Here is a 22,759-nt window from a genome sequence, read left to right on the forward strand (position 1 = left end):
AATTCCAGGGGCGCTTGGGTGGCTCAGTCGGTTAAGCATCTGACTTCAGCTCAGGTCATGATCTCACGGTCTGTGGGATCGAGCCTCGCATCAGGGGGTTGACAGCCCCTGCTGACGGATCAGAGCCTGGAGCCTGCTTCAGATTCTGCATCTCCCTCTCTCTCTCAGCTCTTCCTCCACTCACACTCTGTCTCTCTGTCTCTCTTTCAAAAGTAAATAAACATTAAAACATATTAAAAAACAAAAAAAAGAACACAAATTCCAGGTCATGGAGATTTAGGTCTATGTTTTCTTCTAAAAGTTGTGTAGTTTTGGCTCTTACACTTATGCCTGGGATCTATTTTTATTTCATTTTCTATATGGTGTGAGGTAGGGATTGAACTTCATTCTTCTGCATGTGGATATCTCAGCACCATTTATGAAAAGACTATTGTTTCTCTATTGAATTGTTTTGGCACACTTCTAGAAAGTCAACTGACTGTAAATGTGAGGGGTTATTTCTGGATTCTCAGTTCTATTCCACTGATCTGTAAATGCACCCTTATTTCAGTACTATAGTGTCTCAATTACTGTAGTTTTGCAGTAAGTCTTAAAACCAGGAAGGTGTGAGTTCTCCAACTTTGTTCTTTTTCAAGGCTGTTTTGTTATTGAGTGCCCTTTCATAAGTGATTTCCCCATCTGAGAAGTGGGAGAAATTTCTCTTAGAAATGTCTATGATGGAAGAAAGATACAGCAGAGAAAGATGATAAGTGACCTATGATATATATATTTCAGTAGGCCACCAAGGACAGCTTTCCACATCAACCCCTCACCCTGGCCCTGGCCCTGCAGAAAGCATCTGGATGAATCAGCAAGATTTTGCTTCCTTGCTCACTTCCTCATACTTGGGATGGGCTCTATCTGAGCTTATATATACTCAGCTTGTTGGGTTGAATTGGATGTTTGGTAAATAATATAATTAACCTGGGAGTAGATAATAGGTCCACTTACTCTCTGCAGCAGAGGTGTGGGAAGGCACTTCAGGAATGTCCAGCTATGAGGCTGGGATTTGAGAAGAAGGCAAGGGACTGTTTGACTTCTTCCAAGTCAAGGACAATGTGGTTTCCCTGGGCTTGTCACTGTTTCAGTGGCCCCCATCACACCACAGAGAGAACAATCCTTGCCCTGCCCACTCACAGGGACTGTTATGTCCATGTAACATCTTCCGGAGAGCCTTCCCTGACTTCCCAAGCCTGAGTTGTTCACAGCCCCCATGAATTCCTCCACCCTAGCACTTCCCACTGTGCATTGTAAATGACTCCTTTTCCCCTCTACCTCTTCTGGCCTGTGAGTTCAATGAAGGCAAGAGCTGGGTTGGCTTCATCTCTGTGGCCCCGGCACCCAGCACCTGGCATAGGGTAGGTGCTCAGTTCCTATCAATGTTAGACAGAACTGAACTGAACACACTCCAAACACATCGTAAGGCCTGGCTGCCCCCTGGCATGGAGTGGTGCTTCCTTTTGAGATTCACGAGAGGAAGGCTTCCTGCCTGTGGTGGCCACAGTCACCGTGGGCTCCCTTCATGCTGCCTGGTTTCCAGAGTGGAAGTGATGGAGCTCAGTGCTGATTATGGACACCACTCCAAAGTTCAGTTCTCGAGAGCTGGTCCTAGATGCTCTCCCAGCTGGATGTTCTTTAACCCATGAGTACGGGTGCTTTGCTCCTTGGAGACCCAATTGCCCCCTGTGTTGTTCAGTACATATTGATGCAAGGAGTCAGAGTGTGAAAGAGAAAACACAGTGGCCCATCCCCAAATTCCCACTTGGTTTTGGGATGTAGCCAACTGAACACACACACATTTGCTCATTTATTTGTTGAGCAGTTACTCTGTGCCAGAACTTGTGCTGCTGAATACGGGATCCACAGGGGACAGGGACAGGGTCCTTCGTTCAAAGGGCTCACAGTCTGGTGGGGGAGCAGTCATATAAACCGTATGGTGAGAACGTGAAGGGGTAAGACCGTCAGTGTGGGAATGTGCCCTCCCTGCCCCTCTCGATATCTCTCCCACTCCTCCTTTGAAGAGGAGTTCTCTCTTTGCCATTCCAGGACTTAAGGAAAATGAGAGACAGGATCAAAGAAGTAGGAAGAAGAAATCTCATTCCCTGGGTCATGTCTCAATTTCTTCTTCGTTGGGGAGAATCAGGGTGATAGGCAATGTTGAAATTAGAGGTTAAGTCAATTCACATAAAGAGAAATTAACTTCACCCCCACCAGGATGGCTGTGATCAAAGAAAGTGGAAATTAAGTATGGGTAAGGATGTGGGAAAATCGGAACCCTTGTTTATTGCTGGTGGGAACGTAAAATGGTGTAGTCACTATGAAAAACAGTTCGGTGGTTCCTCAGAAAGCTAAACATAAAATACCATATGGCCCAACAAATCCACCTCTAGATATATATACTCTAGAGAATTGAAAACAAGGACTCGGACATATCAGCATCATTCACAGTAGCCAAAGGGTGGAAACAACCCAAATGTCCATCAACAGATAAATGGTAAACAAAATAAGGAATATCATTCAGCCATCAACAGGAATGAAATTCTCATAGATGCTATGACAGGAAGGAACCTTGAAAACATTATACTAAGAAATAAACCAAGTACAAAGGACTTATACTGTATGATGTGATGATTCCACTTATATGAAGTATCTAAAACAGCCAAATTCACAGAGACAGAAAGTAGAGTAGAGGCTACCAGGGGTTGGGGGTAACGGAGAAATGGGGTGTTCTTGCTTAATGGGTACAGAGTTTCTGTTTGGGATAATGGAAAAAGTTCTGGAAATCGTGGTGGTAGTTACATGCAATACTGTGTATGTACGTAATTCCACTTAATCACACACTTAAAGATGGTTAAAATGGTAAAGTTTATGGTATGTATATATTACCACAATACAAAAGATCTTTTATTGTTGTTGTTTTTTTATTTTTGAGAGAGAGAGAGTGTGTGAGAGCATGGGGGAGGAACAGAGAGAAAGGGAGACAGAGAATCCCGAGTGTGCTGTGTGCCATCAGTGCAGAGTCCCACGCGGGGCTCGAACCCATGAGCCATGAAATCATGCATGACCTGAGCTGAAATCAAGAGTTGGATGTTCAACTGACTGAGCCATCCAGGGGCCCAGATAAAAAAGATCTTTAAAAAAATTTTTTTTAATTTATTTATTTTGAGAGCCAGCATGCATGCGAGCTGGAGAGGAGCAGAGACAGAGAATCTCAAGGAGGTTCTGCCCGGTCAGCGCAGAGCCCATCTTGGGGCTTGATCTCATGAACCGTGAGATTATGACCTGAGCCGAAATCAAGAGTCCGACGCTCAACTGACTGAGCCACCCAAACGTCCCTAAAAAAGATCTTTTTAAGAGGGTAGATCAATTCTATAATAAAGAATTTGTACAGAATGAGTAAAAGAGAAAGGGAGGAGAGGGGAGATGGTGGTGGAGCAAAGATTTGGAATCAACTGTGCTCCACCTAGGACCGGCACATTGTAAGCACGTACTAAATAATTGTGGAAGAAATGAGAGAACATTTCAGGAGAAGAAGGCATCTGGAGAGTTTGACTATGCTTGGACATGTATCCCCGTACCATTCTGTGAGAAATTCGAGCTAAGACTGGGATTCTTTTTTTTTTATGTTTATTAATTTATTTTGAGAGAGACAAGAGACCTCTAGCAAGTGGGGGAGGGGCAGAGAGTGAGGGAGAGAGAGAATCCCAAGCTGGCTCCACGCTGTCAGTGCAGAGCCCTACTTGGGACTAGATCTCAGGAACCGTGAGATCATGACTTGAGCCCAAATCAAGTGTCAGAGGCTTAACCCACCAAGCTACCCAGGCACCCCCTTTTCAATTACTTATGTTAGTAAACTTCGCTCTTTGTTGAGTCTAGACCACACTGGGCACCACCAGGTACACGGTGGGTTAGAGTAAGGGTCTGGGGTCAGGCCGTCCCACTTAATGCTGGGTGAGGTAAGCATCTCTCAAGCAGGAGTAGCCTCAGGGAATCTTCTGGAGTCAGGAGAAGGAAGGACATTCAGGAAGAGCCCAGGGAAGCACAGGCTGGAGGAGAGAGAGGTTTCAGGGTGAGCGGTGTAGGTAGATCCAGCTTGGCATCTCAGCCGACTGAGCCCAGGTGTACGATGGGGACGCCCCACAACCCGAGAGCCGATTGCGACCGGGGCTGTACGGAAGTTGTCTCCGCCGCCCACGAGGCCTTGCCTGAGCCGGAAGCCGCCGCCGCCCCCACCCCGCCCCGCCAAAGGCTCTTGGACCTCATCACTTTGGCTCTAGAATCCGTCGCCTCCTGTCTTGAGCCAGAGTGGCCAGCAGAGGGCGCGCGGGAGACAACCGGGCCGAGGACCGCAAGCCGCCGATCTAGCCTGACCCGGGTCATAGAGTCGCCCCGCTTCCGGCTCCGCGGCTGGGAAGGCGCCGGAAGTCCGGCGGGCTCCGGGCGTCGAGATGGAGGAGGGCGAGTACGAGTCGGTGCTCTGTGTCAAGCCGGAGGTCCACGTCTATCGCATCCCGCCGCGAGCCACCAACCGTGGTTACAGGTGAGGGCTCGCCGCCCGCCCAGGCTAACCCCGATTTAACCCCTTCCCCTCTGGCCGACACGCCCACTTGGGAGCCGCGGACGGGCCCCGGCGGGTGTAGGGGGAGAGGCGGGAGGTAACGCTGCGGCTTCTCCCAGTTCGAGGCCAGAGCGGGGAGAGGGACCCAGACTTTGGGCCGTCTCAGCCCGACGCACGGGGCTCCCGGCGCGCGGGAGGCGTTAAAGTCGTGTCTAGCGTGTGGGCTGCCGAGTACCCTAAAAGTGGTTGGGAGTAGGGGTGTCGCAGACCTTTTCTTCCAGCGCTAACTGGCCTCGAAGGGAACCTTGAACAAACCGAAGGGGGAGGGGTCCTATCTCACGCGGAAATCCCCAGGGGAAGGAAGGGAGCGGAGAACCGGCCAAAACGACCCATCCGAGCTGTAAGCGGATGGCCAAAGCCCAGGGGCCACTCCCTGCCCAGCTCCCTTCGCACGAACCTCAGGCCCTATCGCAGCCTGGGGCGGTTGGGAGGAGTCCGTCCGCACGTCTCCTGTGATAAACAGGTGCTTGTAGCGTCAGGGAGGGAACGGAACGCACGACAGCGAGGGCTGGAAAGAGACGTCCTTTCACGGTATCCTGTTTTGTACTGTTTGCATGTTGTCACCCTGTGTGTGTGCGCGTCAACTACGAAAAGAAGAACAAAAGATGCACCTGTTACAGATGACCTGATCTGTGGCTGTTTTGTGCCACGGGGTTGGGGGTGGGGTCTCTCTTGAAGGCAGTGTTTGTGTAAGTGATTTGGAAATACAGGAGTGGCCTGCAGGGCAAGAATGGTGGTGTGTCGGCATCTCTGGCCTCTTGTTCATCTCCACTTGTGTTAACACAGACTTGTAGCTGATTTTCTAGAGAGCAGAGGGTTTTCTTGACCGCCGAGGAGATCCATGATGTCACTTGAAAAAGAGTATGAAAGCAACAATAGAAACAATTAGGAAAACATTCACTCTCTGTCATCAGAGACACCGGACCGGGCTTGGTCATCTCCTGTGATCCCCTTAGGTAGGATGGGCTTTGTCCCTCCTGGTCGCCCCCCAGAGCGAGAATCTCGCAGTGTCAGGGCCGACTGCTGTGGCCCAGAGGGAGCCAGCAGCCCCTGCCCTTCACCCTCACGGCTCTGCTTGGCTTGACTTTAAGGCCTGGGTGTGTTGCCCCGTTAAGAGGAACCGAAACGGAGTCTGCTGACTTGTGAGCTGAGAGCCTGCATCTACGTGATCCGCACAGCAACCTGTGTCCACGTGACGGTGCCGCTCCGAGTCCTGACTTGTGCTCAGGGACTTCCAAGAAAGGCCTCTCGGAAACACCCATGGTTCTGGGTATTTGGCGGTTTTACTAAACTGCTTCTTAGAATTAAAACGTGAAGTTACCGCTTTAAAAGTCCCCTGAGGGGTTGCCTGGGTGGCTCAGTCAGTTGAGCGTCTGACTTCGGCTCAGGTCATGATCTCACAGTTCGTGGGCTTGAGCCCCACGTCGGGCTCTGTGCTGACAGCTCAGAGCCTGGAGCCCCCTTCAGATTCTCTCTCTGCCCCTCTCTTGGTCACACTCTCTCTCTCAAAAATAAATGTTAAAAAAAAATTTTTTTGGAAGTCCCCCTAGAAGCCATTGTGATAGGTCCGCGGTGGCCTGGGGTTCTTCCTGCCCTAGGACAGGAAGAGTCTGTTTCTTGAACACCCATCCCCCTTCCTCTCACGGATGGTTGCTCTCTTTTCTCTCTCTCTCTCTCTCTCTATTTTTTATATATTAAAAAAATTTTTTTTAACGTTTATTTATTTTTGAGACAGACAGCACGAGCTGGGGAGGGTCAGAGAGAGAGGGAGACACAGAATCTGAAACAGGCTCCAGGCTCTGAGCTAGCTGTCAGCACAGAGCCCGACGTGGGGCTGGAACCCACGAACCGTCTGATTGAGCCACCAGGCGCCCCTCTTTTATCTTTCTTCTAATGATTGCTCCCTCCCTGCCCGCCTTTGAAGATCGTCTCAGTGGCCCCCAGTGGTCGCTCTGGCCGGTGCAGCCTGGCAGTGTCTTAAACAGCAGGGCCAGTGGCTGCTTCCTTTACAGAAAGAAAACTGGAGGGGCATCTGGGTGGCTCAGTCGGTTAAGCATCTGCCCTCGTCTCAGACTGTGATCTGCGGTTCGTGAGTTTGAGTCCCACATTGATATCTCTGCTGTCTGCCCAGAGCCCACTTCAGATCCCCTGTCCTCCTCTCTCTCTGCCCCTCCCCTGCTGTCTCTCTCTGTCTCTCAAAAACAAATATACTTGGGGCTCCTGGGGCTCAGTTGGACCTCCAACTTCGGCTCAGATCATGATCTCCTAGTTCATGGGTTCAAGCCCCGCATCAGGCTCTGTCCTGACAGCTGAGAGCCTGGAGCCTATTTCCGATTCTGTGTCTCCCTCTCTGCCCACCCCTGCTCGCACTCTGGCCCTCTTTCTCTCTCAAAAATAAAAACAAACCTAAAAATGTTTTTAAAAATATACTTAACAAAAATGAAGGAAAGAGAACTTGAGGTCCTGCTTCAGAGAAGATCTCTGTAGTCTAGAACTGGGTTTGGCAAACCCCAGCCCACTGTGTTTCTGAATGTCTCACGGGCTAAAAATGGTTTTTCCGTTTGTAAATCATCGGGGAACGTTAAAAAGAATATTTCTTAATGGAAAATTATACGAGATTCAGGTTTTTAGTGTCCATAAAGCCGCACTGAAGTATAGTCACACTCAGCAAAAACATCCAGTTAAATTACTCAAAGCCCCGGCACGCTCACATACGATATATGGGCGCTTTCACACGACAGCCGCAGCGTGAGGGCTTGTGACGGAGGTGGCATGGCCCTTCTCAGAGGAGATTTGCCAACCTCTGGTCTAGAGCAGGTGGCCCGGGTGCCCTTCCCGTTCCTGTCCCCAGCGCTGGAGTGATGGAGCGGGGCCCTCTAGCAGAGGCTGTATGGTTTTTGTCCCCATAGGGCCGCGGAGTGGCAGCTGGACCAGCCGTCATGGAGTGGCCGGCTGCGGATCACTGCGAAAGGGCAGGTGGCCTACATCAAGCTGGAAGACAGGACCTCAGGTAAAGGCAGGACACCCTTGTGGAGCTGAGATGCCACACCTCCCACTCTGCCAAGGGGCAGGCAGCCCGGCCCTGGCCAGTCCGCTCAGGAGTCATGGGAACCGACCCTGGAAATCAGGCCTGACTGTACCTTCAAACAGTCTCCCTCCGCCCATACCCCCCTTAATTGTAGAAACCACTGTCTCCAGGTGTAAAGGGGAGCATTTTGTCAGGCGCCTGTTTTTTCCTTAAGAAAATAGAAATTGTGGAACCCACGGAGAGGAGGCCTGCAGGTTGGTCCCAAGGAGGGAGCCCGGAGTTTGCCCTGAAGACGGGCTGGCGGGGGGCGATGCACAGCTCTCGACGGGTGAGCTCTGCGCTCGCTCAGGAATTCTGTTTCTTGATAAATAGTAGTTGCCCGGACTGACCGTGCCTGTGAGCTGAACAAGCTGGAAACTGTTCTGCTCAGCTCTTTCTCTGGTGAAAGGACAGGCTGGGCCGTGTCGGGGCAGCTGGCAGCTGTCCCCTTAGGGGAGATCTGGAAGTCCTGTGCCAGTGATGCCGCTGGGGGAGCTGTGGAGGGCATCGCGGCCTGCTATGGCCCAGCCCCCAGAGCAGGGGACAGGCACAGCGCCGGCTCGGTCGGGGGGCCACAGCCTTTGGCCGCTTGTTTCCCCGGCACATAGAGATGGTTCTTGGTGGGGCAGCAGACAGTGTCAGGGGTCATGGGCCAAACGGGCTGCGTCGTCTTGGAGCTGTGTCACTTGTGTCCGAGCTGTGAGACCTTGGGCGGGCCACGTGACCTCTCGTGCCTTGGCCTCCTCTGTGACATGGGGACTGCATTAGCTCATGTGTCACAAGGTTGTTGGAAATAGGAAGTGAGCATGGACTTAGCCAGTTCCTTTGTGAACTGCAGGGTGACACAAAGCATCGATTCGTGTCGGAGCGTGGAGTTGGGGTACTGGCTGCAGAGGAGGTTGAAAAGACAGTCGCCACCTGAGGCCAGAGAACTCTGGCTGTGAGGCTCGCTGCCGTGTCCCGGGTGACATCCAGGGGAGGGCAGCACCCGTTTTCTGGGAGCCTTGGGAGCTGACTTTAGGGTGACGGGCGAGCATAGCAGCAACGGCACAGAGCTGAGTCTCCCCCATGGGGATCACCCCAGGATGCGCTTCGCTTGGGGTCACGCCCACTGGGTCCTGCTTGTCTCTCATTCTGCAGTCATTTTAGGCCAGGGTTTCTCAGCCTCAGTGCTAGTGACGTGTAGGCCAGGGGAGTGTTGTGGGCTGTTAAGTCAAATTTAAGATCCTTTTTGTTTTTTTAATGTTTGTTTATATTTGAGAGAGAAAGAGAGAGACAAAGCGTGAGCAGGGGAGAGGCAGAGAGAGAGGGAGACGAGAATCGGAAGCAGGCTCCAGGTTCCGAGCTGTCAGCACAGAGCCTGATGTGGGACTCGAACTCATGAACCATGAGATCATAACCTGAGCTGAAGTCGGATGTTTAACTGACTGAGCCACCTAGGTGCCCCAAGTCACATTTAAGATACTTAGCAGCCTCCCTGGCCTCTGTCTACCAGATGCCAGTAGCACCGCCCGCCCCCCCGCAAGTTGTGAACATCAAAAGTCTCCACACGTTGCCACAGCTCTCCTGGGGGAAAGGTGAGCAAAATCACCCCTGGTCGAGAATCGCTGCTCTGGGCCGAAGGCATCCAGGTGAGTTCCAGATGCCGGAGACCCAACCAGGGGGGCAGAGAAATGATGGAGAAGCTACACACTTCAGGGACACTGATTTCAGTCACCTCAGTAGTAAATCCTTGAGCATGTGAATGGAGATCAGCAGCTGCGGAAATGACGCGGGTCCAGAATGTCCCCAAAGGCGTGTGCTGTGCTGGGGCCTGGAGAGCCGGAGGGACGGAGGACGCGTTTCCCAAGGGCTCCTTTTAAGACCAGTGGTTCTTTTGTCCTGGGTCAGCTGCTTCAGAGCCTTCTGTGGGTGCCCAGGCCCTCTTTCCACGGGGTTCACCGGCCCGTCTGCAGCCCTGCCTCCAGCAGCAGTCCTTTGCTGAGGTTGTGCTGGACCTGGACCAGGGCCTGCCTGCTCCCGGGCCCTCAAGTGTGGACGGGTAATGGCGCAGCCGAGGCGGGTAGGCCGTAGCCCTGCACTCCTGCGGGAACGGAGCTCCGTCGCCGGAGCTTTAGGTTTTAAGAGAAGCCGGAAGCCTGGACTGTTTTACATGTAATTTGGTTTGGAAAAGTTTGGCACTTACATTACAAATATTAAAACTGGGCTGTATGTGACCTCTAAGCCCCCTCTGACTTAAACCTTTCCTCGCTTGTGTTTCTCCTGTCTTTCCGTCCTTTGGAATAGATTGGATTTGAACTCCAGAGTAAGGTTTGCCTATCTGCCTTCCAGGGAAGAGGCCCCGGTGGTGTGGTAGACATGCCAGGCTGGAAGGCGGCTCCGGGCTCACCCTAACTTTTGCTTCCAGGAGACCTCTTTGCTCAGGCCCCGGTGGATCAGTTTCCGGGCACAGCCGTGGAGAGCGTGACGGATTCCAGCAGGTACTTCGTCATCCGCATCGAAGATGGAAACGGTGCGTGCGCGGGGGTTGGCTCCCCCTGCCGAGAAAGGCTTCCTCTGCCTCTGGCAGGTGGGACCAATTCTGTGCTTTTCCCCCAGGGCGCCGGGCGTTTATTGGAATCGGCTTCGGGGACCGTGGCGACGCCTTTGACTTCAACGTTGCGTTGCAGGACCATTTCAAGTGAGTGGCTCCAGGACACGCGTGCTCACGCCTCCTCCCTTCTTTCCCCGACTTAGGAGGGTCGTGTGTGATTCGTGTGCTGGCGGGGCCTTGAGGGGGGCTCCCTGGTCCTGTGGGGCAGGCTGCCTGCTCTGATTCCACGTCACCTCCTTTTCCCAGGGCCATCTGGCCCAGCCTCTTCCCATACCAGGCGCCAGGGGTGCCAGAGGCCGTGCGAGGCTCAGGTGGCCTTGCCGAGCCCGTTCCCCCGCGGTGTGATCCTGCACCCCCCACCAGGTGTCCGGGGAGTCCATTCTACGGCTAGAAGACAGGACAGGCCCCCACCTCTGGCTGCTGGCGCGTTGAGAGTACAGCCACTCGCGTGGGCCCCTCGGCGCTTCCCTGGCCTGGTGTCCCTGGATGGCTGTGGGTGGGTGTCAGGTGGGGGGCCCTTTGTGTTGCTCTCTACCTCACTGGCATCCGGCTTGTCTCGCCACCTACCTGACGAGTCCTTGGACGCCAGGTGTGGATACATTGTCTTAGTTCTCGTGCCAGGTGCTGGGGGAGGACAGGGCCAGGCTCCCAGATTTCCTGGACAGGTGGCAGGGCCACCGTGCACATACGCGAGCTCACTGAATTTTCATAGCGGTCATTAACACACAGACTTGTCATCCTGTTTTGCTGAGGAGGTCACGGAAGTGCGCGGCTACTTACGTGACAGTCAGGATTTGAATTCAGGTCCCACTAGCAGGCCCACGTGTGCTCTTTCTGCGGGGCACCTGGTCTCATCTTCACCTCTTTCTTCCTGTTCTCTTCCCAGGTGGGTGAAACAGCAGTGTGAGTTTGCGAAACAAGCCCAGAACCCTGACCTGGGCCCCAAGTTGGACCTTGGCTTCAAAGAGGGCCAGACCATCAAGCTCAACATCGCGGTGAGTCCCATCCTCACTTGGCTTTGTTGGCCCAGCACCCAAGCCTGACCCAGAGCCCTTCCCTCTTTTCCCACAATTCAGTTCCATCGGTTGAGCCCAGCTGCCTTGTGCCGGGTGCTCTGCCGGGAGTGAGCGAGAGGGCTCAGCCTCACGGAGCTCAGAGTTCACCCGAGTGGACAAGCCGAGCCATGATTACAACCTGGCAGGGGAGGGGATGTGCTCAGGGCCGTGAGCTCCTAGAGGAGGGGCACACAGCCCGGAGCTTGGGGAAGCCAGGAAGGCTTTCTGGAAGAGGATGCCAGAGCCTTCTGCTCTGGGCAGTGGGGCCTTGAGGTGGATGCTGGGAGTCACGGGAAGCGTCTGGTAGTGGGGATGGCCCCCACTTATTAGCTCTTATTGAGAGCGGGAAAAGGTAGTGCTGGGCTGGGTGGCCAAGGCTTGGTCCTCACCCGGCTGCAGGCAGTGGGGTTGGAGCGATTTGGGGAAACCAAGGACCAAATGGAAATGTTTTTTGCAGAAACTTTGTAACCCTAAATAATGCTCTTCCTTTTTACTTACACTGTCTCTTTCTCCTCTTTTCTGCTTCGTGCTGGTGATGATTTGGGACCCTTGAAGTTGGCCAGCTGGCCCTTAAGAGAAAATACCAGTCACGTCCAGTGGACTGGTTGGGATGTGACTCCTCTCTTTCTGAGAGGGGACTAGCACTTATGAGCCTCAGCTGTGTGCCAGGTAGTGTTCTTAGGCACTTACGTGACGCAAGCGTTCGTCCGTTTTACAGGCGAGGACATTGAGGCTTAGAGAGATTAAGGGACTTGCCCAGGTCACAGAGCTGGAAGGGACCAGCACAGCTGGACTCTCCCTGAGGGCCTCGAGGCTTCTGACTTCAGGGCTGTGGTCTTAGCATTGGATTAAGCTGCTGCTCTACTTTCAAAGGTAGGGACTGTGACTTCATTCTTGTAACCAGCACTGGTTTGTGGCTCACGTTGGGACTCAGGTTTTGGGGACTTCAGGTTCTCTAAGGTCTTATTGAAGTAAGATATGCATGCGGAGAAGCGCACACATTATGAACGTAGAAGTCAGTGAATTTTTGAAAACCAAATGTACCCACACAGACTAGCCCCGCATCAAGGAGCAGAGATTATCAGTGCTCCGGAAGCCCCTCCCCTGCCCCTGTCCACAGGCTAGAGTAGCCACTGTCCTGACGTTGAACGCCCTACATTTTGTTTGTAACTTTTATGAACGAGCCCTACACTCTGTGCTCTCGTGTGTGTGGCCTCTTTCCTTTACCCACCGTAGCATTGGTGAGAGCCTCCGTTTTGTTGCATGTAGCTTGCCCATTGTCACTGTGGTGGCGTATTTCATCACGACAGTATGACCCTGTGTTCCCGTTCAACCGACGATGCACATTGGCGTAGTTGCCAGTTTGGAGCGGTTACAAATGGTGCGGCCGTGAACGTCCAAGTGCATGTTTTCTGGTGCACGTAAGAACACGTTCCTGTGAGGTCTGCTTCCTGGAGGGGAATTGCTGGGTCATCCATTCGCATGCTCAGCTTTACAGAGTCTTTGAAACCATTTTCCCAAGTAGTTTTCCCAGTTAACACTTCCACAGCTGCGTACCGGTGTTCTGGGTGTTCCCTGGCCTCATTGCACTACTGATGTTCTGCATTGTAGCCATTCTGGTGGGTGTGTAAAGGCATAGCACTAGTTTTGACTTGTAGTTCCCAGATAATTAATGAAGCCAGTGCTTAGTCTTAAAGTTAAGTGTATTTGGGAATAGCTCCAGAATCACGGTGCATTGAGTACTGTCCGTAGCAGTGAGAGTCGGACAGCTCTTGACCGTCTTGTGGTTATGCAGACGTCTGGGTCCTGGGGGCTGCCTTGGCCTTCCCCTTGGGGCTTTCCGGTGGGAGTGGGACCCCAGCAGAGCTGACCCACTTGCATTCCTCTCCTCTCTTTAGAACATGAAGAAGAAGGAAGGAGCAGCTGGGACTCCCCGAGCCCGGCCTGCCAGCACAGGGGGCCTGAGCCTGCTTCCCCCGCCTCCAGGGGGGAAAGCCCCCACCCTGATCCCTCCCCCTGGCGAGCAGCTGCCTGCGGGGGGGCCCTTCGGCCAGACAGCAGTTGCTCCCAGCTCAGGTCAGTGCTCTGGAGTAACCGTACTTGCTGCTAAATCTGCTGCTGTGGATTCCTCTCCACCCCCCACTCCCCACCCCCCCAGTGGCTGGGCCCCTGTGGTGTTCCCTCCTGCACTCACACGGATCCATCATTTGGTACCCGTATGTGACAAACTGAAAGGGGAGCACCGCAAAGCTGGTCCTGCCCAGACTGGGTCAGGGCCTGTTCTGTTCTCTGATGCCGCCACTGACCCCCTCGGTGCCTCTGTCTACCTCTGGTGGGCAGGGCCTGCCACTCGTTCGTGGCTGTGAGAACATCCGCACCTGGCTTCCTGGCTCTCAGGCTGCTCTGTGTTTGTCAAGTGAGTGGGTGCTGGACACATGGTCTGCTCGTGGCGGCTGCACATGTCTAGTAGGGGAGGAATCATGGGCGCAAAGACCACACATATGGGTCCACGTCCCTTCGGCTGGCATGATGTGGGGAAGCATCACGGGAAAGGTGGGATTAAACTGGGTCCTCGAAGGAAAGAGATTGGGGCAGGGGATGCTTGGTGTTGTGGAGAGAGAGAAGAGTGTGAAGGGGGCTCAGATTTTTTTTTTTAATTAGTTAATTTTGAGAGAGCGAGAGAGTGCACGTGAGAGTAGGGGAGGGGCAGGGAGAGGGGGAGAGAGAATGCTAAGCAGGCTCCACATTGTCAACACAGAGCCCAGTGCAGGGCCCCATCCCACGAACTGTGAGATCATGACCTGAGCTGAAATCAAAGAGACACTCAACCCGCCGAGCCACCCAGGTGCCCCAAGGCTCGGCTTTTTAGACACCTGGCCTGTTTAAGGTTATAGATGTAGCACCTGCGAAGGTGAGTGGTGGGAAATGAAATTGGGAATTTAGTTTGGAGCAGGCTCCTTGGGAAGGCCCTCGGGGTGCTGGGCAACTGAGAGCCAATTCCCCCAGCACGCTGCGCTGGTGCTCGTTCTGAGGTGTAAGGAACGCCTTTTGGAGACCCTGGGGTTCCAGAAGTTTGTACCTATTACCAGCCGCTGATAGTGCAGGGGAGCTAGCCCGTTTCCTTGGCCTCCCCACCCTACCCGCCCTGGCCTTGCCCAGGCCGGGTGATTGTCACCAGCCCACTTTCTCTACCCAGATCCACCAGGTTCTGAGGGGCAGGATCTAGGCAGGAATCCCGCTTTCGTTCTCTCTTAAGGGGGTGGACGTCGGCTTCCCTGTCCGGCTTCAGGCCTCAGCCTGGTGGGGAATTCCCAGCCCCGTAGCCAGTGAGCCGCTGCCCCAACACCAGGAACTAGCACTGCGGACGGCCACCTACCTTGGCATCACCAGGGATGGGCAGGAACGTCTGCGTTCCTAGTGTCACGTCCTGGGCTCTGAGAGCCAGTCGTAGGCCTTCCCTTGGCTGCTGGTGCGTTTTTAACAGCTAATACGGAATATGTATATGCACCAGGCAGTATTTTAGGCCCCGGGGGTACTGCAAGTTCAGCATCACACCCCTGCTCTCAAGGGCTGTGTTTAGATGTGCCAGACGGGCAATTAGTGTGTCTCCAGACAAAATGGTGTCAGAGCCCCCCCCGGTGGCTTAGTTGGGTAAGACTCTTGAGCTCAGCTCAGGTCTTGACCCCAGGGTCACGAGTACAGTCCGTGAGTTGGGCTCCAAGCTGGGTGTGGTGGACCTAGTTAAGGAAACAAAACACGGACCAGTTCTGTGAGGTCAGCACCATTATTGTGTCCATTTGAGAGATAAGGGAACTGACACTTGAGGAATGTGCATGAAGTCACACAGCTGGTCCTGGCGCGTATCTTCCCCCAGGGACCCTGATGGGGCCTGGAAGATAGTGTACTTTAAAGCACTGCAAGCACTTGGCAAGCTGTAAGACTAAACACTCAAGGGCCCTGATTTCATCTGATCTCCCAGCCCAGAGCAGAGTAGACATAGCAAATTGGCGGGAAGGCAGAGGGTAGCAGGCGCAGGGCCCTTGGAAGGGACGGTTAGCGCTGGCAGAGGTGCCACAAAAGCGCCGACATGGGGGGCCCCATTGTGCCCCCTCGATGAAGAGGTACAGATACCAGCTTCTGTGGCAACGACCTTGCATCTTTGGCAGACGTTCTCCGTTCAAGAAGCCAGGGCAGGAGGCGGTAAATTATAGACAGATTGCCACCGCGAACAGTTGGAGACAAGGTCAGCCTCGGGTATGGGTGAGGTGTGACTCCTCACTGGCACCCTCCCCTCCACCTTGAACCTGGCCTTCCACCCCTCCAGGAGCCCTCTGGGCCTCGTGAGCTGATGGCGGGCATGTGGCAGCTCACTGGGTTTTGCTGCCCCAGAGCAGGGCTCCGGGTGTCTTTCTCAGTCCCTGGAGCCATGAGACAGATTTCGGGGTCCCCGAGACCGCCAGAAACAGGGCTCTCTGACTCTTGTGTCTCCTTTTCTTTCTCCCCACCCACCGGACTTGGGGACATCAGTAGGAGGTGCCACCGTGTCCTGGCCGCAACCCAAGCCTGCCACTCCTGCCACCGCCGATGTCTGGGGAGACTTTACCAAGTCCACAGGGTGAGGAGGGACACGGTTTTGTGGCGGGACTGCGGCTGGGGCTGTTTCTTCAGAAACCTGCCATCGGCCCAGATGCTTTTGTCCTGGTGCTTGGAGCAGCGGCTCCCACTTGGGCATTTTCGGGCCAGAGGGCAGAGCGCCCACGGGCCTGCTTTGGCGGCGCGCCTCTCTCCGGGAGGGCTTGTTCCTGCTCTCCACTGCTGGGCGACCCGGGGCTGCGCTTCGCAGCTCTCGCTGGCGTCACACCGCCTCCGCGAGTGCCTTGGCTTGTCCTCACCAGGAGCTCCCCTTCCTCCTCCACCCCGTCCTCATGGGGCCTCTGAGGCAAGGTCGAGGGGAAGAGATGCTAACAGCCTGCTCTACTCTGTGGATATCGTATGCACAGGCTGTAGGATGGGACTCCGCACATGCTTTCTCTAGAGGACCAGACGGCAAGTGGTGTAGACTCTGCAGTCCTCACGGCCGCACGTGGTGTGTCAGTGACCGTGTGTGGCTGTGTGGCAGTAACGCTTTGCTTACGGGAACAGGCAGAGGGCTGGATTCGGTCCCTGCTCCAGAATGTTCAGGGACTGACTTCTTGGAGCTCTTTCCTGCCGAGACAGAAGCCACGTTTTATCGACTTTGTATTTTCAAACATCTGAACTCTCCCACCCCTCCCTTGTATTACTTTTACAGGTCGAGTTCCAGCCAGACTCAGCCAGGCACAGGCTGGGTCCAGTTCTGATCCGAGCGCAGCCCTTTTTTTCCTCGTACAACTTCCCGGAAGGAGCCGCCTCACCTGGGCCGAAGGGAGGAGGACGTAGCGCTCCGCGGCCAGCCGCTGTTGGGAGCATGACTCTCTCCTCCTCGCCTGACTTTCTTGCCAGTTTGGCGTGTCTGGCAGTGAACTAGCACCGTGTCACCCTGTTGCCTGGGGTGCAGGTATGCAGCCTGAACACGGGAGGAGAAAAACTCCAGCGTCCCTGTCTCTCTGTTCTCTTGACGTGAAAGACTCCGAGACTGTGGCTTCCATCACAGTGACCCGTATTAAACACGAGCCCCCAAAGCAAAAAGGATGGGGTTGAGTGTGCTGCCTGGACTCACATCGGCCCTTCTCAGTGGTTACAGGCATCACGTGATCAGCGTCCAGGAGGGTTTTGTGCACCCCCACTGGCTGGAGCTCCGTCATGCAAGGTGCTTTCACAGGGGGGATTCCTTCCTGATCGCTGGCAGGTTTATGGGCTGCAGCCTGAACAGATAATCACGAGGGGAACCAGAAGTATTAACCAGCTTTTTAAACCTTTTTTAAATAATTGCTTTGCTAACGTGCTGATCTGCACTAACTGATCCTTGCAAAGGGGGTGGCTGCTGCAATATGCCCCGGCTGGGGCCCCTGAAAGCATTCCATGGCGTGGGCCGCCGGAACCGTGCCAAGCCTTGGAGAGCAGTGTTCGTCGTGGCCAAGCGGCCTGGTGGCCGGGTGTCTTGGGCCAGGCTGGCTGTGCAGGGCTGAGGCAGGCTTGGCTGGCGGCCAGGTGGGAGAATGTTCGAGCAGGAAAGTGGGAACCGTTCTTGTGGAGGTGGGGGGGCCTGCCTTCCTGCACGCCGCTGGCTCCATGGGTGGTTTCCGAAATGCCTGGTCTGCAGATAGCCTCTGACCTTCCTTTTCTCCTGCAGAGGCCGTGCGTGGCAGACAGGAAGGGGTTCTGTGCGAACCGGAGGTCTAGGGTTGCCTGTAGTACTGGTTTGTAAGGTGTAATTTTGTCTGAGCACACCTCTGAATTTGCTTTTATTGACATAATTTACCTCTTAGTTGAAAGATCTATTTTTTGAAGGGTCAAGACGATGAAATGAAAACAAAGTGTTGGCCTTTTTGTGGGACCAGATTCCTAAGATAAAGAACTAAATATTTTTACTTTTGTTAGCGTATGTCAAAGATGAACAGGTTTTCGGCAGCACTGATTAGGTGTCCCGATTAAGGTCTGGTGTCAGGTTAGCCAGCGTGAGAGGATCCGGTCTTCCTGCCCTCAGGCAACCAGTCACTTCTGTGCACCTAGAGGAGCACGGGCCTTGTGCCGTTCTGGGATGTTCTGGGCTCCTGCCTTGTAATGTGGGAGGGGGTGCTGCGGAAGTGTCTCCCGAGATAGTGAGGGTGTAAGGGCACTCAGAGGCCACAGCCCTTCCCATGCCTGCGGGTTTATGAGAAGGCTGCACACTGTGTTGTGGTTCCAGGAAGAAACAGCGGCTCTGACTAACAAACCAGCTAAAGGGGGACGTAGAAAAGGAGACCTGAGGGTCCTCTGCCCTTTGAGAAGAGTAAGGAATTCGCATTAAAGGGGTCTCGGGACTTCGGGTCTCTTGGCCATTATGTCCCGTCTTTTTTCTCCCTGAGCACTTGGTGGCTGGAAGGGAGGAAGCTTACACTCGAAGGAACGTTCGAGTTGGAAGTACATCCCCTTGGAGGTGGGCGCTTGGGTTCTGGAGATGGACCTTGGCTTTGGCTCTAGGCACTCTCCTGGTTAGGTGTGTGGCCACGGGCTCCCTCCTTAACCCACGTGTTACTCAGAGGAGACGTAGAAGCATTAGCCCATCTCATAGTCTAGCCTTGATTACATCAGATAATTTACCCAGAACCATTGCTCATGATGGGGGTGGCGACGGCGAAGCGACCATCAAGGATCTAACCTCAACAACACCTTGACGGATCTGGGGGGGTTGGGGGGGGCACGAAACAGGTTGGTGTTCTCCAACACCTACTGGAATCCTGGCTGGAATAAAACCTGCTATGGGGCCAGGGTCCCCAGGAAAATCCCCAGTACCAAACCAGACACCTGACCAGGGCTTCCAAATTGGTGGGGGTTGGGGGGGTGGGGAATGTGAGGCCTAGGCTGTACCCTACAGAGCAGGGGGATTTGAATACCCTGACCCACAAAGGTGGTCCCCATTATTACCACCAGCCGGTGGGCACGCCTCGTGTAATCCCCTCCTTTGATGTAGGCCAGGCCTGTTTCTTCTAAGCAATACAGTAAAGCAAAGGTGACAAGGTGCCGCCTCCGTGATGAGGTTACAGAACATCACAGCATCTGACTTGCTGAGATCCCCTCTCGCTGGCTGTAGAGAAGCAAGTGGCCCGTGCGTGCTGCCCTCGTCAGGGTCGGAGAGGCAAGGAACTGAGGGCAGCCCCCGGCTGACAGCCAGTGGGAGACCAGAGCTCCTGGTCTGGCAAGTCTGCAGGGAACAGAGCCCTTGCCCAAACCACGTGAGCCTGGAAGCTGGTCCTTCCCAAGGCGGTCATTCAGATGAGCCCCAGCCCCAGCCAAACCTTGACTGCAGCAGTGCAGAGGACCCGGCAAAGCTGGGCCCAGACTCGGGACCCAGAGCAACTGAGCCAGTAAATGTTTTAAGCTGTTAAATTTGTGGTAGTCCTGTCAACGCGGCAATAGATAACTCCTAGAGAAGTGAGCAAAATGTGTTTAAAGTGGGAGTCTCCAGGGCCCCTGGGGGAGCTCAGTGGGTTAAGCGTCCGACTTGGGCTCAGGTCACGGTCTCACGGGTTGTGAGTTCAAGCCCCGCATTGGGCTCTGTGCTGACAACTCAGAGCCTGGAGCCTGCTTCAGATTCTGTCTTTCTCTCTGCCCATTCCCTGCTCGTGTGCTGTCTCTCTCTCAAAAATAAATGAACATTAAAAATAATAATAATAAACTTAAAAAAAAAAAAAGATATCCAATGAATCCAGTTAATCAGAATGTCTGTCCTCTGCACCTCCTGGTTAATGTGGTTTTGCTGCTGGTGGGCAAAGTCCAGCCCAGCCTCACACCGGGATTTGGCAGGCTTTTGGCCCTAGCAACCCTGGGGGGGGTAATTCCAGTCACTTGTTTTTCAGTTACCTGAGTTGCAGGTTTAGAACCCTCGGCAGGGAGCAGGTGAGGCCCTGGCACAATTCCTTCTGGTGGCTGGTCTTGGGGGCACTGGGCTGAGCACCATCCAGGTATGGGGCAGGGTGAGTGGGCAGCGGCTCCTGGGATTCAAATGACCACGGGCCACACTGGGCAGAGTAGAGGCCCCGGTTCAGCCCAGGAGGGGGCCCAGCCTCTTCAGAGCGGGGAGCTCAGGCCGGGGTAAGCAGACTCCTGTGGGCTCTTGGGGGTCCAAGGGTCAGGGGAGAGTCGCTGTGTTTGCTGCCCCTCCCAAAGTCATACATGAGGCAGTGTAGTGCAGGGGGAAGGACATGGGATTTAAAGCTCCCGACCCTCCCGATGTATATCCTTGGGCAAGTGGCTGTACCTCTGAGTCTCCCGTTTCCTCCTCTGTAAAACAGAAATAACCCTGGAAGCGGCTTTGCAGCCTAGATTCTGTTTCACAGAACGTTCATAGGGGACTGGGGATGGAATGAGAAAATCTCAGGGGACGCCGCCAGCGCAGTGTGGCGTGCAGCTCATGTAGGCTGCCTCCCAGCTGCAGGTACTGGTAACCAAGGGAGGCCTGGTGGAGGCAACGGGCAGGTCGGGGCAAGGATGTGAGCCTGAGCCCAGACCCTGGTGCTGTGAGGAGCCCCCCGGACTGAGGGCTCTGCAGGGGTGCGATCGGGAGTGGACTGGTGACGCCATGAACCTGTTAGGGCCTGGGTAGGAACCCAGCAAGTCTGGGGAGTCCAGACAGGGTGACACAGACCTGGGCCATCCTGGGGCACCTGGGGGCCAGTGTACTTCCTGGCGGAGGTCAGCCACCCCTTCCTTGGGAAATTGTGCCCTTCTCCCAACCTTGCAGCTCCCCCTCCCTCACCCCCCAACTCTAGGGATTGACCCAAACCTTTCTTAATCAATAGCTCTCAGTCCTGGCCCAAGTTATAGACTTTTTTTTTTTTTTTTTTTAGTTTTCATTTATTTACGTTTGAGATGGGGGAGAGGCAGAGAGAGAGAATCCCAAACAGGCTCCACACTGTCAGTATGGAGCCCATTGTGGGGTTCAAACTCAAGAACCATGATCATGACCTGAGCCTTAAGAGTCAGATGCTTAACCGACTGAAACACCCAGGCGCCCCAGGCTACAGCCTTGCCAGTGCCGTCTCAGGTTGTCAGAGCTTGAAGGCCACGTTCACGGCCTCAAGTGCAGGTTCTCAGACGTAAAACCCAGGCTCTTTGACCAAGATGAAACTCCCACACATCGCCTCCTACCCATCTGTATCCAGCCGTAGGCTTTCTTTTCTTTCTGGGTATTTCCTATTTTCCGAATATAAAATTTGCATTTTCAGACAAAGCAGACTCTTCTCTCAGCCCTAGAGATTCAGACCTGCCTCCCTCCTCCTCTGAAAATGGATGATTTGATTCAATGCTTTGGAGAACAGAGGGACATTGAGGCCCAGTGGGCAGATGGAATCCAACTTCTTGTTACAATACAAATGACATATCACTGTTGTTTCCAAAGCATGATTTCCTCAGCACTGGCTGGCTCAGTCCACGGAGCCTGGGGCTGTTGATCGGGGTTGGTCAGCTTGGCCCCATGTTGGGTATATAGATTACTTTTTTAAAAAGAGGGGGAGCGAGGGGCGCCTGGGTGGCTTAGTCGGTTAAGCGTCCGACTTTCGCTTAGGTCATGATCTCGCAGTTCGTGGGTTTGAGCCCCGCGTCAGGCTCTGTGCTGACTGCCAGCTCAGATTCTGGAGCCTGTTTCAGTCTGTGACTCCCTCTCTCTGACCGTCTCCTGCTCACGCTGTCTCTCTCTCTCTCTCTCCTAGAAATAAATAAAACATTAAAAAAAAATTTTTAAAAAAAAAAAAAAAAAGAGGGGGAGCGACTGAGTGGCTCAGCCAGTTGAGTATCTGACTCTGGCTCAGGTCATGATCTCATGGTTTGTGAGTTTGAGCCCTGCCCCGGGCTCTGCTGACAGCTGGGGAGCCTGGAGCCTCCTTCAAGTTCTGGATCTCCCTCGCTCCCTGCCCCTCCCCCACTCATGCTCTGTCTCGCTCTCAAAAATAAACATTAAAAAATATTTTTACATAAAGAGGGCATAATCTATCAATCAAAAACATGGTTTCCTCTGTGGTCTGATCCCTATCCTGTTTGGGGAAGGCATAGGAGTTTGTGAGAAGTGGGCAGCAAATGGGTTTCCACCATTCCACAGATGAACAAAGTGAGGCCAGAATGCCTCAAGCACGATTGCAGGACAATCAGAAAATGTTCTCCTGCCTGTGGAGTCATCGAAGCCTCAGTACTGTTACTGCGGGGTCCGAGGTGCGGGCGGGCAGGGCAGGGCATGCCCCCTCAGTCCGCTGGGGCGATGGTCGGGGGCCAGAGCTTAAGAGTTTTAGACCTTTAAGTCCTGGCCAGTGAACACCAGTGAGACCGCGGCGGACTCTGCAGCTGGGTGCGGGCTCCGGTTCTGCTCTGCCATCTTGCAGCTCCGCGACCTTGACCCGCTTCCTCTTCAGTTTCCCGTTATGCAAAAGGAGCGAATAATCCTCGCTTGCTGGGTCATGCGATTGTGTTGGAAAAGCCCTCAACCCAGTATCCGCCACCAGCGAGCGCTCAATAGACCGAGGGCGCGGCATCCTTTGTGCCCCCGCCGCAACCGGGCCCAGGGACGCGCCTTCCTCCGCCTCCCGGGCGGGAACGCGGGCGGGGCGGGCGCGGGCACTGGCCCCGCCCCCAGAGCCGCCCCCGGGCCTGCCCCGGCCCCGCCCCGGCCGGCCCGTTCTGCGGCGGCGGCGGCGGTGGCGGCGCGCGAAGGTAGGAGGCCGCGGGCGCGCGCTCCGGCGGGCGGAGGCCGCGAGGCTGAGGTGGCGGCGCGCGCGGGC

The 22,759-nt window shown here is 54.3% G+C and overlaps 1 protein-coding gene across 2 annotated transcripts; it reads left to right on the forward strand.

Moving 5' to 3' along the window:
* Nucleotides 1-4,455: 4,455 nt before the first annotated feature.
* Nucleotides 4,456-17,881, forward strand: NECAP2 (NECAP endocytosis associated 2). 2 transcript variants are annotated; one of them, XM_039228964.1, is made up of 8 exons: nt 4,456-4,579; nt 7,567-7,667; nt 10,132-10,236; nt 10,323-10,404; nt 11,204-11,312; nt 13,271-13,448; nt 15,900-15,987; nt 16,663-17,881. In XM_039228964.1, exons 1-8 carry the CDS (start codon nt 4,488-4,490, stop codon nt 16,709-16,711), a joined length of 804 nt encoding a protein of 267 aa, XP_039084895.1. In that variant the 5' UTR covers nt 4,456-4,487; the 3' UTR covers nt 16,712-17,881. The 2 variants fall into 2 exon arrangements, with proteins under 2 accessions (XP_039084895.1, XP_039084896.1); XM_039228965.1 differs by having other exon boundaries at nt 15,903-15,987.
* Nucleotides 17,882-22,759: the final 4,878 nt, after the last annotated feature.

The sequence above is a fragment of the Hyaena hyaena genome, unplaced genomic scaffold (genome assembly GCF_003009895.1).
Source record: "Hyaena hyaena isolate Hyena2069 unplaced genomic scaffold, ASM300989v1 scaffold_35, whole genome shotgun sequence".
NCBI classification, from domain to species: domain Eukaryota; kingdom Metazoa; phylum Chordata; class Mammalia; order Carnivora; family Hyaenidae; genus Hyaena; species Hyaena hyaena.